We start from the raw sequence: 16482 nt of genomic DNA on the forward strand, positions 1-16482 counted from the left end.
CTGCTTTATTCTTTGGGCCTATCCAATGTAATGCTGGACATCTTTAAAATATATATGCAATGGTTTTCTCACATGCACACAGAAGAGGAACGCTTATTGGAGAAACATGAATTTCACAGCTTGACATATTGTTATATGCATAGAGGATAACATAAATAATAGGTTTAATTTTAATATTTTTTGTAACAATCTGTCAAACTGCAGTTCCATCATTGACCCATAGGGGTCCCCGATTGATCCCGGTGATCTCTTCTCGTCACATCACGTGTGTGTGTGTGTGTGTGTGTGTGTGTGTGTGTGTGTGTGTGTGTGTGTGTGTGTGTGTGTGTGTGTTCAGTGAGCTGCTGTGTTTTGCTCTTACCTGTGCTCACCACGTCACGCAGAAGTGCAAAATATTCATGCGTTTCATCCTACTCTCAGGCGCCAGCGCTGTGCGATCATGAGAAATTTCAGTATGGAAAAAATTAAAGATATTATTCCTGATTATCATGATGGGGAATTTCTGTGCCCTAAAGGAGGGTAAGTGTTATGACAGAACATGAATGTTTTTGTCCCACTCATTGTAGGTTAGCCTAATCTTTGGGACAAGACGTGTTAAATAGCCTAATTATGTCAAAGAATTTTCATTGTCATTTGTTTCTTAAATAATACATTTGCAACGAGTTATGGAGTTTATGTCTTGTGGTATCTTTTTTTTTTTTTTTTTTTTTTACTTTGATTTTCTTTGATTTTGTCTCATTGAGCCCCAGTTGTGTCTTGTACAAGCTTTATTGAATGGGTAGGCTATACCGTCTAGTGTTTAATTTATTGGCAAATTAGTGATGAATGCTAGGTGTCCTTGAAAGCTTTTTAAAGATCACATACCAATAATTTCATATTTACATTTTCAATCTTGTCAAATGTTTATGATAAACGCAATATAAAGGTAATGCAATTAAATAAGACCCCACACTTCAGACATTATGTAAAGATGAGGTATATCTGGGGGGAAAAAAATGTGCATTGATTTTTTTAACCTTAAATTTTGGGTAAACTTCACTTTGTGTCATTTGTTATTTTATTTACATAAAAGGGGAATTGAGAAAAGAAATGAGGTAGACATTTTAAAATGAGAAAAAGTTACATTTATGGTAACCAGTTAACCAGTTTATGGTAACTGGATTAGTCATGTTAAATGTTCTGATTTTATTTAACATACATATTTTGCCCTTTTCATTTTCTGCTTGTTGAAACCACTTTTTAAGGCATTTGCAGTGTTGATGAGGTGAGACTCCTCCTTCAGTAATTTAATTCACATGGTAGTGATTACAGTGCATTTTAGTTTGGACCGCTCAAAATCTGGACTGGTGACCCACTGTGGCTTAAACGGCAAGATAGGAAGAAGAAAAAAGAGGAAAGGGTGGAAGATTTTTTAATATATCATTTTTGAGGCTTCTTAGCCTGTTCCTCGGTGACAGAAAGCTGGCGGCCATGTCAGCTGTATGGGACACTGACTATCTGTGGAGGGAGGTCCAAGGGTCAGTGCAAACAGGTCGTCTTCATATGGATTTAATTATAGATGCTAGATTGGACCTTGCTGTAGGCTACTGTAACTAGTTCTGGTTTGAAAAGTCTAAAGGTGTATGATCGGTGCTGGTCCAGTATTTCTTGTGTGCATGTCATTAATGTAGCAGCTTGTTGACAATTCTTTCAATGAGATAAACAGCATTTTAAAATCTTACCATGCAGTGAATTTCTCACTCGCAACATTGTTAACAGCATTTTCCAGCAATGGCATCTGTGGATCCAATTTTCTGTCAAAGCCTGAGTTATGTAATTTCCACACGACATAAATAATTAATCTGCTGTTTTTGTTGATTGAATGTCTACATGGATTGTTTTCAACAGGATAGTGAACTCAGATTGTGTTGATACATTTGAAACATTCTACTTAAGAACATCTGGATTTAAAATGGCTACCTATTGGATATATATGGAAATCTGATTCTGCATTAAAGTAAAAAAAATAAATGGGCAATTGTGAAAACTTAAAATAAAGAAATAAAGTAACGTGAGATATAAATTCACATTTGTTGGCATAAAATCACAATTACTTTTCTTTTTACTCTAAGATGAAAACAAGCATCCATACCAAATAGTATGAGAATAAATCTGTATGCATTAAAGGGTTAGTTCACCCAAAAATAAAATTTCTGTCAGTAATTACTCACCCTCATGTTATTTCAACCCCGTAAGACTTTCGTTCATCTTCGGAACACAAAGTAAGATATTTTTGATGAAATCTGAGAGCTGGCTCACTAGCTGGTAATTACTGATAGAATTTTCATTTTTGGGTGAACTAACCCTTTAAATTCAAAGTAATTTCCATGTTGACTTAGTGCTATATCTATAAGTGAAGATATAATGCTTGTTTCCATTCCTCTAGGGCAAAGCTGGCCTCTCTCTTTGGTCTGGACCGAGCAGAAAGTCAGGGAAATGAGTCCTTTCAATTCACTGCCCCTAAACAGCCAAAAAAGACCTGCGCCATATTAGGTATGTGGAACAGCAGAGAGTCATGCTGCCTTTTTGGCACAATTCCATGTGTTCCTTGATTATTTTGAACCTTAATTTGTCATGTAATTTAAGGTCCTCCTCAGAAGCCTGCTCATCCTCCATGTGCTCCAGCTGTGCTGTTTGCTACAGCTGTTCACGCATTCTGCTTGTTAGTATAAGTATGGCAATTAAAGGATGCTTACGAGACTTTGAATTAGCGTAAGTTCACACATTGCTTAAATTAACTTTAATTTTCCACCAGTGTGAATGGACAGTATGTGAAGCAAGGAAAGATAGGAGCTGCTGTTTTAGGGAACCATGTCTCCAAAGAGGTAAGGTGTGTGTGTGTGTGTGTGTGTGTGTGTGTGTGTGTGTGTGTGTGTGTGTGTGTGTGTGTGTGTGTGTGTGTGTGTGTGTGTGTGTGTGTGTGTGTGTGTGTGTGTGTGTGTGTGTGTGTGTGTGTGTGTGTGTGTGTGTGTGTGTGTGTGTGTGTGTGTGTGTGTGTGTGTGTGTGTGTGTGTGTGTGTGTGTGTGTGTGTGTGTGTGTGTGTGTGTGTGTGTGTGTGTGTGTGTGTGTGTGTGTGTGTGTGTGTGTGTGTGTGTGTGTGTGTGTGTGTGTGTGTGTGTGTGTGTGTGTGTGTGTGTGTGTGTGTGTGTCTGTGTGTTTCATTTGGTAAAATTTTTTCTATCTGCAATTATAGTACAAGATTCTGTTGTACGGCAGTAAGCAAAAACAGATCACTACGGCTAGAATATATCGTGGATTTGTCCTCACAGTAAGTGTTCATTGTGTTTTATTCTGAATTCTATTCTATTGTGTTGTCTTCTTTTATATGCTGCATTCATCAGGTCTATGCTACATATACCTGTCCACAGGTTCAGCCCTGTAACTATGTCACTTTCTATGATGACCAACAACAGAGCTGGTCTTTAATGTTTGACTCAGAAAAGTCCAGGCCTGAGTTCTGTAAAGAGGTAATGCTTGAACTGAATTATTTGCTGAACATTTAAGATAGATGCATTCGAAGAAAATTTAAAGCCCCAGCATTCTGCAAATTGTTAAAATCCATTTTTTTAACCATGTTTTAAATTTACAGATGGACAACATTATTTAATTAAATGACCGTGAGCCTGTTTCTCTCAGGTGTGTGTGGCCAGGTGGAACAGCGAGGCTTCATCAGACTCTCTGGTCAGTCAGGACCTTGTCCAGGGTGAAGGTCAAGCTGTTGATGTTGGGGACACAGTTGAGGTGGCCTATTCTGGATGGCTTTTACAGAACCATTCTCTAGGACAGGTGAAACCATTTGCAACCTTTTAATTGTCATATTCAAATCACACTTTACATGCATTATGGTATTTTGTACAGACAAATGTCTGTTGTGATCCTAATGTCAGTGTTTCAAAAATGTAAAGATTAAATAAATATTTATTTTTACCCCCGGTTTCACAGACAAGGCTAAAGCTAGTCCCAGACTAAAATGCATGTTTGAGCTGTTTTAACTGAAAGCAACTTGCACTGACATATCTTAAAATACGTCAGTGCCATTGTTTTGTCTCAAGATGCACACCAGTAATGTTCTTTTCTAAGGCACGTTTTTAAAAGCTAATTAAATGTCCTAATTGAACTAAGGTCTAATCCTGGCTTAATCTAAGCCCTGTCTGTGAAACCGGGCCATAGTTTCTCATAATTTTGAGAATTTAATTTCTTAATAAATTAAGTGGAATCACTGCTTTTCCTTAATTTCCACATATGGTCTTGAATTTGTAGCTGAAATTCTTTACTCATAGTTGAGCACATTTAGCACAGAGCAGCTCACTGTGCACATTCTTGATGATTAGTCACGGCTCAATAAAAGTCATGCCCCCATTGAACTAATCAACTCGCTGGTAATTTAAATGGCATGTTTGCTGTGCAGTTGGAGATCTATACATGTGAAAGTTCAGTGTCTCTGTCTGTCTTTTTCCCCCCAGATATTTGATTCTAATCTGGGAAAAGAAAAGCTGCAGCGAGTAAAGCTTGGAGCAGGCAAAGCTCTAAGGGTGAGCAGGGTGACGTTTTTAATGCTGTTTATACTGTATGACTGTGTGGTGTTTTTAATATGCTTTAAGACAAACCATGTGCAAATTCATCAGTCAACACCATTGCTGAGTATTTTCTCCTTAAAACTGCTTTGTACCAAAGACAGTCTGAAAAACAAGGTTTGAAACCACCCGTTTCCTACCGTCACAAACATGTATCCAATCCCATCAACGTGTAGGGCAGGGCTTTTCTCCACTATCTTTCTATGATGTTCAGAGCGTTTCTAAGGATGCTGATTTTTAGAAGGAAGCGGTCTAAACATGGTTTGTGTAACATTAGAAACACATTTGCTGTTTGATAACGTAGTCAAGATAAAGGCTAATCATATCATTTAATGTTATGTGTCCGACGTTGTAGAGAGCAATACATAAAAAGCATTAGGCTACCATTGATACGTCAACTTGTAGACGACCCAATAGTTCACTCTTCCACTTCTTTTGAATCAGTTTCTGGTTCAAACATATGGCTGAATAAAAAACAACATTTCCACTTGTCATTGTGTAGCATTTACTTCAGTTAACCGTGATTGAGTGGAGGCGGGGCTATATTCATGTATTCACGAAGCAAGGGTGTAGAGTTACAACATTTAAATATGTCATTATCAAAGATTTAAAGGGATACTTCACCTCTGGAAAGATGAATGTGTATTTAAAATAGGTCATTTATGTAAAAGAAATGTGAAGAAATTTTTGAATTCGGAGCTTTCTAGACTGAGAAAAGCCAGAAAATGTTTTTTTGGCTTATGTGGATGAAAGACAACAACTCCCAGAATGCACTTGCTTCGCTGCCCTAGGAGGCCACGCCTACCGGTTAGAGAGCGCAGTTGAAAACAACAAGGAGGTTAGGCTACTAGGTTAGTGAGTCTCCGTGAGGAGTTTGCCCGTGATTTCGAGATAGCCCAAATGGTCGGGATTCGGCTTTTGCGTTCTACAGTCGCCATTCATCATGTTTACTGTGGCGAGCAGGACGAGGCTGAGGGCCGCGGGAGGGCCGCCGGGTCTCGCATCTCTCACGGAGGAGCGGGAATTTTCTTAGCAATGGTAAAACGCACATCAACCGATCACTTGTTTAGCGTTCATGTAAACACTACATTCAGATTCACCAATCGGAATGAATTCAGCTAGATTGAAACAAAAGGTGTGCATGTAAACAATGAATGGCGACCGCAGAACGCAAAAGCTGAATCCCGGACATTTTGAACGATTTCGCCCGCCGGACAAGTCCGGGAAAAGGAGGATGGTAACCCCTACTATTCAGCTTTCTCCTACTACTCCGTTTTCTCCACAGAACAAGAGCCTGCTAGCTTAGCTTCCAAAGCTGACACTGTGTGTACATTCTGTGAGTGAGATCCCACCCTCTATGGGCGGGTTGAACACATGCGGAACAGCCCCTACTACTGGCTGTAGTCTTTAGCCTCTGGCCAGAAAATCCTCCGATGACGCAAAATGACGATTTTTGTGTCATCGGAGGATTTTTTCCAGACAAAAAATACATAAATCTCTCGTCTCAGGGGGATATGAGGGTGGAAAGCATGGTAATTCAAAAATACTACAGGTTTTCTACTAATACAAAGCTTAATGCTAAATCCTGAAGTATCCCTTAAAGGCATGCAATTATTGACTGCAGAGGGACCTTACAAATGATGATAAAAGAAAATGTATAATAGTTGTGCTGTTGTGCCATAGAGCTCTTACCTTGCCTTTTCTCTTAGGGATGGGAGGATGGGATGCTTGGTATGCAGAAAGGAGGTCGACGGCTCCTTATCGCCCCTCCTTGTATGGTTTCAAAGGGCGTCCCTAACCATGTGCCAGAGAACAGCACTCTGGTCTATGATGTAGAGATTCATAGAGTAAGGCACTGATGGTGTGAATGTAATTTAAGATACTAGCGCAAACTTCTCTAGTCTCTCTCACTACTTTTTAAAAATCTGTCTATTTATCTGCATATAGGTTAAAATCTCCAAAGTGCGACATAGTGGGGGTTCAGTTGACACCTTCAGTATATCTCCAGGATCCTGTCCAGACACTATGAGTGAAGAAAACACCAGGCAAATGGTCACAACCGATACAGAGGAGTCAAAGTGTGTACAGACAGCAGAAACTATGCACTAATTGTTGATATTTTAAGTGAATCCCATTTGTGAAAAATATAATGTAAAATAATTCTCAATTATTTAATTTTTTTTTAAATTGAAGCGTCAGTAAAACATGATAAATTGGCTTAAGAAGGAAAATTGTTAAGATAATAAGACATTTTCTGTATAGAATATCTTAAATTGTGTTTATTTTATTATGCTGAGAAGAAAAAAATGAAAGAATTCAACTTAAACAAATTCTTAATCTTTTGCAGTTTTTTTAGTTTAAAGTTCATTTATCTTGTTTTTAGGATGTTTACATATTTTGGATCATTTAAAAAAAAAAAAAAGGCAAAATACTCATTAATACTTACATAAAGTACATAATGAGAGGTCAAAGCAAGGATGAAGATAATGTGATAAGGGTGTTTTAATTCAGTGTCTCTGGACACACATCCATGAGCTGATTCCTATGAATTTATACAATTTATTGATCATTTGCTTTTAGAGAACAAGCTCCTAAGGGGAAGGTGGAATCTGTTGTTGAAAACCTGACAGTGAGTAGTTTTTCCTTTAGCAACTAGACATATGCCTCAAGCCTAAAGTGGCCAAAATGCTGAAGCTTTTTTAAATGTATTTTTCTTTCTTGTAGACCTCAGGTGCATCTAAGGTCAAGCTGATCTCACGTATAGCCAAGATGGGTCAACCCATGCTTCCGTTTCTCACTGGAGCCATTCCATCTCAGCCTGACCCCAGTGACTCAGAAACCGAGGTCAGGAGAATTGGAGATTTATTTTTTATTTTTATTTTTTGTTTCCTGAATGTATTATGAAGTAGAATTATAACTCGCAGATATGATTTTGTGCAGGATGCCAGTGAGTCTGAACATATCTGTGATCTCTCTCCTTCACATACACCCTCCCCAAAACCTGCACAAATGCCCTGCAGTCCTCCATCTTGTATGTGTGAAAACAATCACAAATAATCACCTAATCAGTATCAGTTTACTATTCCTTATATTAGAGCTGACTGGTTCTTTGCTGTCATGACTGATCTTTGTTTTAGTGTTGTGCCAGCCTGATGATGTTCAGAAACAGGACGCAGTGCCACCTCACGCAGACTTGAACACTACTCAAGGCTTTCAGGTGAGATCCAATGTAAAAAAGAAAAAGAGTGTGTATAGATAGATAGATTCTAATAATATTTCACAATAGTACTGTTTTTTTTTTTTTTTTTTGAATAAATGCAGGCTTGATGAGCATTAGAGACTTCTTTCAAAAACGGATGTTATGTTATATGTTATGTTATATACCACCGTTCAGAAGTTTGGGGTCAGTAAGATGTTTTTTTTTTTTTTTTTTAAGAAATTAATACTTAAATTCTGTAAACACTGATAATAAATATGTTTCTTAAGCACCAGATGAAGAATCATGACACTAAAGAATGGAGTAATGATGCTGAAAATTCAGCTTTGCCATCTAAGGAATAAATTAGATTTTAAAATATATTACAATGGAAAACAGCCTTTATTTTAAATTGTAATAATATTTTACAATATTACTGTTTTTATCATGTTATGTTTGATCAAATAAATGCAGCCTTGGTGAGCATAAGAGACTACTTTCAAAAAATCTACTGCCCCCAAATTTAGAAATTTAGTGTACATGTTTGTAAGAATTTATTTATTCATTTTTTGGGATCAACAGCCATATTCCTTTGGACAAAATCCATATGTTCCATCACAGCTAAATTCATTTCCCTCAATCTACCCATCCCACATTCCATACAAAAGTAAGACCTGAGCCATGAACTCTCTCTCTCATACAGAACTTCCATAAAGAAAATGATCTGTTTTTCACTAAATGCAAGAGTTTTGTATTAAACAATAGCTCCTGATATTACATCATTCTTGATGTCTGAGGCTCGTCAGCACAACACAGAAATCCTGCTGGCTATAGAAAAGGTGGCGCACAGGATGGACCAACTCACTTGCAAGGTATATTTGTGCAAAACAGATTTTTTTTTTTGTATTGGTCCTTATGATTAAAGTTTTATTAAAAATGTTTAAATTGTTTTTTAGGTGGACGAGTTGCAAAAAGATGGTCACTTCTCTTTTGGACTCTCCTCTGTCTCCTTAGAAACAAACATGATCCTACACAACATTCAGAGAATCTTTCAGGTTTGGATTGAAGGATACTTTCCATCATTTTAATTGTTTTTAGATGTAAATGGATTTAAATGACATCGGTGTTTTATTGTGTAAGGAGAGCATGTGTCTGAAGAAGGAGGTTCTGGAGAAGAGTTCTCAGGTGGAGGAACAGAACCCCAAAATTGGGGAGCTGAGTGGACAGAATAAGAGGTGTCCCACCCCCCTCTTCACACTCCAATTTCCTGCTTTCCAAACAGAATTAAAGGAACACTCCACCGTTTTTTGAAATAGGGCTTATTCACATTCTTTCCTACATTTAGATAGGTGGGCAAATGCATTTTTGTCTCAGTGCATGCATTGTTTTAGTTTGACAGGGTCGGCGCTAGCTTAGCTTAGCATAATGAATGGAATCCTTTGTTGCCAGCTAGCATGTCCTGAGTAAAAGTGATATAAAAAAAAAAAAAAACACGTAATTACTTCTTGTGGCCTGCGTATTCACAACAAGTACAAATAGTGATGCAGATTAACACTAGGCGATTTCCTAGGCAGATATTGACTTATATATTAAGGACTATATTAGGGGGAAGCACAGGCGAAGCACTGCTACTTGGGCGTGATATCTCTGCGCCCAAGTAGCAGTGCTTTGCCTGTGCTTCCCCCTAATATAGTCCCAAGTCAGTATCTGCATAGGAAATCGCCTAGTGTTAATCTGCATCGCTATTTGTACTTGTTGTGAATACGCAGGCCACAAGAAGTAATTAGGTGGGGTTTTTTTAATTTTTATATCACTTTTACTCAGGACATGCTAGCTGGCAACAAAGGATTCCATTCATTATGCTAAGCTAAGCTAGCGCCGACCCTGTCAAACTAAAACAATGCATGCACTGAGACAAAAATGCATTTGCCCACCTATCTAAATGTAGGAAAGAATGTGAATAAGCCCTATTTCAAAAAATGGTGGAGTGTTCCTTTAAGGCAAAAATCCCCCCATTGACACACAACTGGTTTTCTCTGTGTGTGCAGGTCTATGGAGCAGCAACACACTCAGACTTGCCGCCTTCAGGCCAAACAGGAGGTGCAGTGCAGAGTTTAGTTTATTGGCTCACTTTATTATAATGTGATTTATGTTAAAACTTTTTTGATTTATGTTTAATTGGTTGATGTGTTTCATTTTGGTCTTCTTGCAGGTGTGTGCTGGTGAACTTTTGTTGTGAGGCAAAGGCCTTGAATTGTTTATTTTCTTTCTCTTCAGGGTCATTTATCTGGGGGATTGAGTTCCTCCACCACACAAGCATATCAGCTGCAGCAGGAGATGGTGAATCTCCAGCAGAGGGTGACAGAAATCCAGGCTGATCTCAGCGCAGCCCTGGAGGACAAACACAAGCACTGTGCTCAGATCAGCCTTCTGGAGGAACAAGTGAAAGGTGATCCCGAAGTGTCATTCAAGTTTTTACTCGGATTCAAATTTGGGGTACTTTTAACCATAAAAGTGGTAGTTGTATTGCAGGACAAAACTCGTAAACTAGCACACCTTTTCTACATAGAGGAGTTTTCTCCTCTGTGGTTCTTAACCTTTTTTTGGCTCCAAGGCCCTCTGTTGTCTGCAATAATATTCAAAGGCCCCATGACTCTTCCAGTTCTTTTAAATTTACTGGATAAGGAATACAGATAAGGATTTTTAAAAATATTTTTTTACTCACAATTTCTACCTGATAAAATAGAAAAATGTATATTCATTATAAAAATGCTTTAGACATAGACAGAGAAAATCCAGACATAGAAATCACACTTTTTAAAATTAGGCAACCTCATTTGTCCAGGTTTTTCAAGACACTAAAATGAAATTTCATTTATTTTAATGTGTGTTTTGTCTTATTTTAAATAATTTGAGTCATATTGAAGCCCCTAACAGTTCCCTGGTTGAGGAGCACTGATCTGATCTGATCTGAAGTGTTTGGTGCAGTTTGTAGGAGTGACTAGATAATGTGTGCTTTTAGAGCTTGTGAAGCAAGAAGAACAGTCTGAGCAGCGGTGGAGAGCAGAGAAGCAGAAGTGCAAAGAGATGGAAACAATTATACAAAACATGGATGAGGAGATGCAAGATCTGAGGGCTGAAAAGGAGAATCTGCATCAGGTCTGTATAGTTTGTAGTAGTTTGAGCTTAGCTGGAAAACGATGTGTGTTGCTGCACTGACAGGACAGAAGATGATGCTGGAAGGAACATTTACTGTACTGCAAGAACAGGCTTGTGTAAAAACGTCACACTGATGAGCAAAGATGACCAAATGTCCGGGCAAAAAAAAAAGACAGGGCATAAAAATGTGTCATAAATAATATGGTGTATTGACAATTGAATAACTTTTCCTAAAGGAATAGTTTGCCAAACATATGTTTAGTTCTTAAAGGGATACTCCTTCCAAACATGAACATTTTCTTAATATTTACTCACCATCATCTCACCATCCCAGATGTATATGACTTTCTGTACACTTGCATTATATGGACTAAAAATCTTTGTGTTCATCTAAAGAAAGAGTCAAATGCATCTGGGACAACATGAAGACGAGTAAATAATTAGCGAATGTTTTATTTTAGGGTAAAGCATCCCTTTAATCTCTCATTTACCTTCATTTTATATATTTTAGTATGTGGATTTAAAGAAGACATCACAAAATAAGAAAAAGCAGTTTGAGACCCAGTTGATGAGGGGTAAAGAGCTGTTGTTTTGCTATAGTCTAAACCTAAAACTGAGCTGGTGTATCATGTGCAGGTGAAGCGAGTGTTGAATGGAGTGTTTCAGTCCCTCAGGACAGAGTTTGATCCGCAGGAGTCTTACAGTGGACACACCGTGTGCGAGATTCTCCAAAACACTATCAAGGTACTGGCCAACCTATTAGGAGAAGCCTATGGACTACAAAAGACACCAATTAGATAATGGTTTCCATCTTGTTGATATCTATTTTTCCTTTGCAGAGTATCACCATGAAACGTTGGGAGATTGAATCAGGCGTAGATAAAGTGAAAGAAGAGTATCTACTAAGATCTACTGAAGAAATGTTTTCAGATAGAAAACATTCAGAAGGAAAACCATGAAATGAAGGAAAAAAGGCCAACATTAAAAAGGGTGGTATTTTTGTAGATCAGGAAACCTGCAGATACTGTAAAGCACCGTTGAACCACAAGCATTGTTGACCCTGAAAGGAGAATTTATACTGACCAATCACAGTTTAAAGGGATACTCCACCGTTTTTTCATATTAAACTGTTATTCCCTTAACTAAGACGAGTTGATGCATACCTCTACCATCTCAGTGCGTGCACTTAATCGCTCTAGCGCGCGGTGACACTTTGAAAGCACTTAGCTTACCCCAGTATATTCAATGGTATCTAACAGCAATGAATTTAGAAGTGACCAAACACATCAGCGTTTTCCCTATTTAAAAACAGTTACACGAGATACAATCCAAGATACCATTGAATATACTGGGGTAAGCTAAGTGCTTTCAAAGTGTCACCGCGCGCTAGAGCGATTAAGTGCACACACTGAGATGAGAGAGGTATGTATCAACTCGTCTTAGTTAAGGGAATAACATAGTTCAATATGAAAAAACGGTGGAGTATCCCTTTAAGAGGCTAAATAATGTCCAATAAATGATTCTTCAGTCATTAAACTGGAAGAATCCTAATTAGTTCTGGTCCATAGCAACAGTGTCCGTCAACAGCGCAACAGTGATATGACTGATAAGGTTATAAGCATGGGCCTAAAAGTAACTTTTTGCCACATTGTAGATACTAGTGAAAATTCACAGTTCTATATTCCAATATTCGATACCACAGCTAAAGCTACTTGCCTAACTAATATAAATTTGAAACATTATTAAAGACAAATAACAGTAGTTTTCAGGTAGAGACGTTGAATTAAAGGTGCACTGTGTAATATTTAGGAGGATATGTTTACAGATATGCAATATCATATACATAACTATGTTTTCAGTAGTGTATAAAGACATTACATAATGAACCATTATGTTTTTATTACCTTGGAATTAGCAGTTTTTATCTACATACACCGCGGGTCCCCTTACATGTTAAGTCGCCACTTTGCGACGTCATGTTTCTACAGTAGCCCTAAACGGACAAATGCGTTTCATCACTATGTTGTTCTACATGCGAAGAAACTAGCTAAAGTTAGCAAATAAAACACTGACTCGATGAACAAGTAACAATAATATTCGCAATAACATTTCGTTTTACTGAATAATTAAAGGGGTGGTTTGGAGTAAAATCAACCTAGGGTCCTTTGCACCATGACCTCGAGCCAAACACTCAAAACTCTTTTAATTTTCTTAAAAGAACATCCTCTAATTTAGTATTTGGGTTGTATTTATAACAGAGCTGTCAAAAAACAAAAATCTGTAATTAATCATGATTAATTGCACCTAACATTAAAACTTTCAATAATTTTAAATTGTACTAATTTCAACATAATATTTCAAATATTTTTTATATTTTAGAATATTTTTACAAAGTACAATGAATGAAGGCCAGCATTACCAATACTGTTACATGATGACTCTTTTGAATGGAATTGTTTCTTAATTTTAGCCATTCAAAATTAAAGTATAATTGAAAGCCATAGTATGTAACATTTAATACTCACTTAATAATATTGGGTTAAAAATAACCCAACTGTCACGGAATGTTTTCATTCACATCATGTGTGTTCGGTGTTCGGTCTACGTTACATTTAGTGTGTGTTGCCCTGCCTGTCTGAGTATTATTTGTACTGTTATTAAACTTTTTATTGGAACTTTATTCTTCATCTATAGGTTTCTATAGATATAGATTCTATAGAATTGTTTGCAGTTTCCAATACAGATAACCAAATATAATGAATACTTTTTACATTATAATTTATCTCAGCTGATAACCAAAGTGTATGTGTGTGTGTGTGTGTGTGTGTGTGTGTGTGTGTGTGTGCTTGTTTATATGATTTATTAGGATAAAAATTTGTAGTATAATGACATGGGTATTACAACATAACCATGGTTTATGAACACATTTCCTGAATCCTTGTAATTAAAATGGCTTAAAAACAATGTTTTATTAAAAATATAAAAATGCAGAAAGTTTTCTGTAATGATTAGGTTTAGGGGTTGTATGTTGCTTTACGACTGTCCTAATGCCAGTGACAAGTAATATCTTACTTGTTCATTAAATATACATGTTAAAAAGGCACATGTACCATGTGCTATGCTAGCTGTTAGTTTTAACTCAGATAAGACTGATTCCATGTTGAAATTTGAAGTTGTCATAACTCAAAAAGATTTATGCAGACTGTTTCATTAATTTTCTGTTGAGTCTAAATAACTTTTTAGAGTTTAATATTTGACTCAATGCAAGTAATGTTACACTAACTTTGAGGCTAGAACTCTCTGCTCATGCTACATCTTTTGCATTTCTCATTGTAACTCATCAGTGACATAGTGTCTGTATAGCATCTAAACCCTTTTAAAAGTGTTTCATTAAAACACTCCTCATTATAGTTATCACACAAAATAAGTTGTTCAAAATGTTTCCCATAAAGAGAAAAATTCTTTCAGAACATCCAGTCATCATCCTCTATTTGCTTTGACCATCATAAATCAAACATTTAACGTCCCAGCTTCAACCCTTTAACCAACAAATTTTGCCTTTCTTTGCCAACATTCCCTTTACTTTCAAAACACCAACTTGAGCCTTTAGTTTAATCAGACACCTTCAGCTTTTCTGATGTCACTAGATTACCTGAGATCAGCTTTCTGCACTGTGAACATATTCAGCAACTAATCAAGTATTACTGCTTCTACTTACTTGAACTTAAAACATTCTTTTAGTTGTCAAGTTCTCAATTTTGTCATTTAGCTTAACCTCTAACTGCTTCATAACTGTAGAAGAATATCATCTGACCCAGTTGCCATGTGTAATGGAAATGTTACATTTAGATGTGTTCTTTTACTTTTAAATGTGTTCTTTTACATTTAGATGTGTTTTTTACTTATGGGTGTGTACAACTTGTATGAACGTTGAACATTCATTTTTTTACTCATAAGCATTTAAAGAAATATAATCATATAAGCTAAAAGCACATTATTAAAGAAATGTAACCAAGTTTTAGAAAATGCATAAGTTAAGACAAGCTTACAGGAACGAAATGTTCTGGGTGATAGACGACTTAGTAGCAAAGAGACTATGTGAACCTATTGTACTTCAAGTGTGAAAAATATGTGCGCAGCTTTGTCCGAACTAAAGATAGGCAAAATGTGTGAATTCGAGCAGCAGCTAAGAACAGGAACCTTTTAGCAGACATGGTATTGTTCTGTCTAGATAGAATTTATGTTAGACAAGAGATCTTGAACAAAGACGTTTCCTTTTAAGGTAAACAAAGCGATCTTTTGAGACCAGATGCAGCCTGCCCAGGATGTGTTAGGGGTATATAACCTTGGCAGAGGGAACTGACCCTTTGCCTTCTCATATCAGATACTCTCTGTATGTGAATGCCAATTTCTTGCAAGAAATAACGATCTTTATAACTTTTGAAATTTCCAGCTGTCTTCCAATTATTATTTAAAGTTGAGAAGGAATTTCCACGACACATGCTACTCACGGTATGTACAAACAGATCACACTCACACTGCTTTGTTTATAGTTCAGCAAGGGGAAGACACCTGGAGGGAGGGTTTTCAACTTCATCCTCACGTCAGTGAAGTCAGTCAGCCCGAGTGACTGCGGGAAACAATCCCGACTCTTGACTGTTTGATGGGGATAACAGTTTCTCTGTTATTCCATCCTGCCAACTACGCCCAAATGCTAGATTGGATGGATTTCCACATCAGAAAATATCAGATATATTAGATCCGACCCTGGACGCCGAATCCCTACCAGAAGATATCAGTCTTCTATCAGCCTGAGAGTTTGACTAAGAAAGCCAGGGAAGAGCAGAAGCAGGAGACAAAGTGATGATGATAAAAAAAAGCTGAGTTTATAGAATAATAATAGTTACACACAGGTTACCATTGAGAATCCTCAGATCCTTCAACTGTCATAGATAAGTCATGAGCTAAGATGTAAAGAATGTTCAAGGAAAGGTTCAAGCGGGACTAGGCAGTGATGTCTCCAACATACCAGGCAAGGATTTCTCCAGACATAGATAAGCAGCAGGACAATACACACAGCTAGATTATTTTTCCTCATAACTGAGAACTGAAAGCAGGTTTCTACTTTCTTTCTCTCTCTCACTCACTCACATATAGGCTACCAGTTGGAGCTCTTTATAAAAGAAAGCTGAACACTTACAGACCTCACTGTGAGCAACTTGTTGTCCTTGAATTGACATGGCGATGCAGAACTACCCAGCAGCTGGCGGGATCCCGATGCAGGACAATAGAGTCTGCGCTGCTCAGCCAGTGATACTGTCCATGCCTGAGCAAAAACTCAATGATGATATAGTTTTTTCCACATTCAATCTTCACTTCTGTAACCCATGCTGCCTTGGGTTTGTGGCCTTTTACAACTCCGTGAAGGTAAGCAATTTTAATATGTTTAATGATAAAAGTGTCCTGCTGCTTTACAAATACCTTAAGGTAATATACGTTTTATGTGTGTCAGG

The 16482-nt window shown here is 37.3% G+C and overlaps 1 protein-coding gene across 1 annotated transcript; it reads left to right on the top strand.

Annotated features, from left to right (window-relative positions):
• The first annotated feature begins 1466 nt into the window (after positions 1–1466).
• On the top strand, positions 1467–12123 carry fkbp15a (FKBP prolyl isomerase family member 15a). Its single transcript, XM_081364757.1, has 23 exons — positions 1467–1517; positions 2426–2532; positions 2626–2701; positions 2795–2864; positions 3234–3308; positions 3409–3507; positions 3677–3826; positions 4504–4572; positions 6324–6461; positions 6562–6692; positions 7195–7243; positions 7339–7458; positions 7555–7645; positions 7752–7831; positions 8393–8477; positions 8576–8682; positions 8767–8865; positions 8951–9045; positions 9859–9910; positions 10088–10259; positions 10833–10969; positions 11606–11713; positions 11809–12123. The coding sequence occupies exons 1-23, from the start codon at positions 1471–1473 to the stop codon at positions 11926–11928; spliced, it is 2277 nt and encodes a 758-aa protein (XP_081220883.1). The 5' UTR covers positions 1467–1470; the 3' UTR covers positions 11929–12123.
• Positions 12124–16482: the final 4359 nt, after the last annotated feature.

The sequence above is a fragment of the Scardinius erythrophthalmus genome (assembly GCF_964197995.2).
Source record: "Scardinius erythrophthalmus genome assembly, chromosome: 5".
Lineage (NCBI taxonomy): Eukaryota > Metazoa > Chordata > Actinopteri > Cypriniformes > Leuciscidae > Scardinius > Scardinius erythrophthalmus.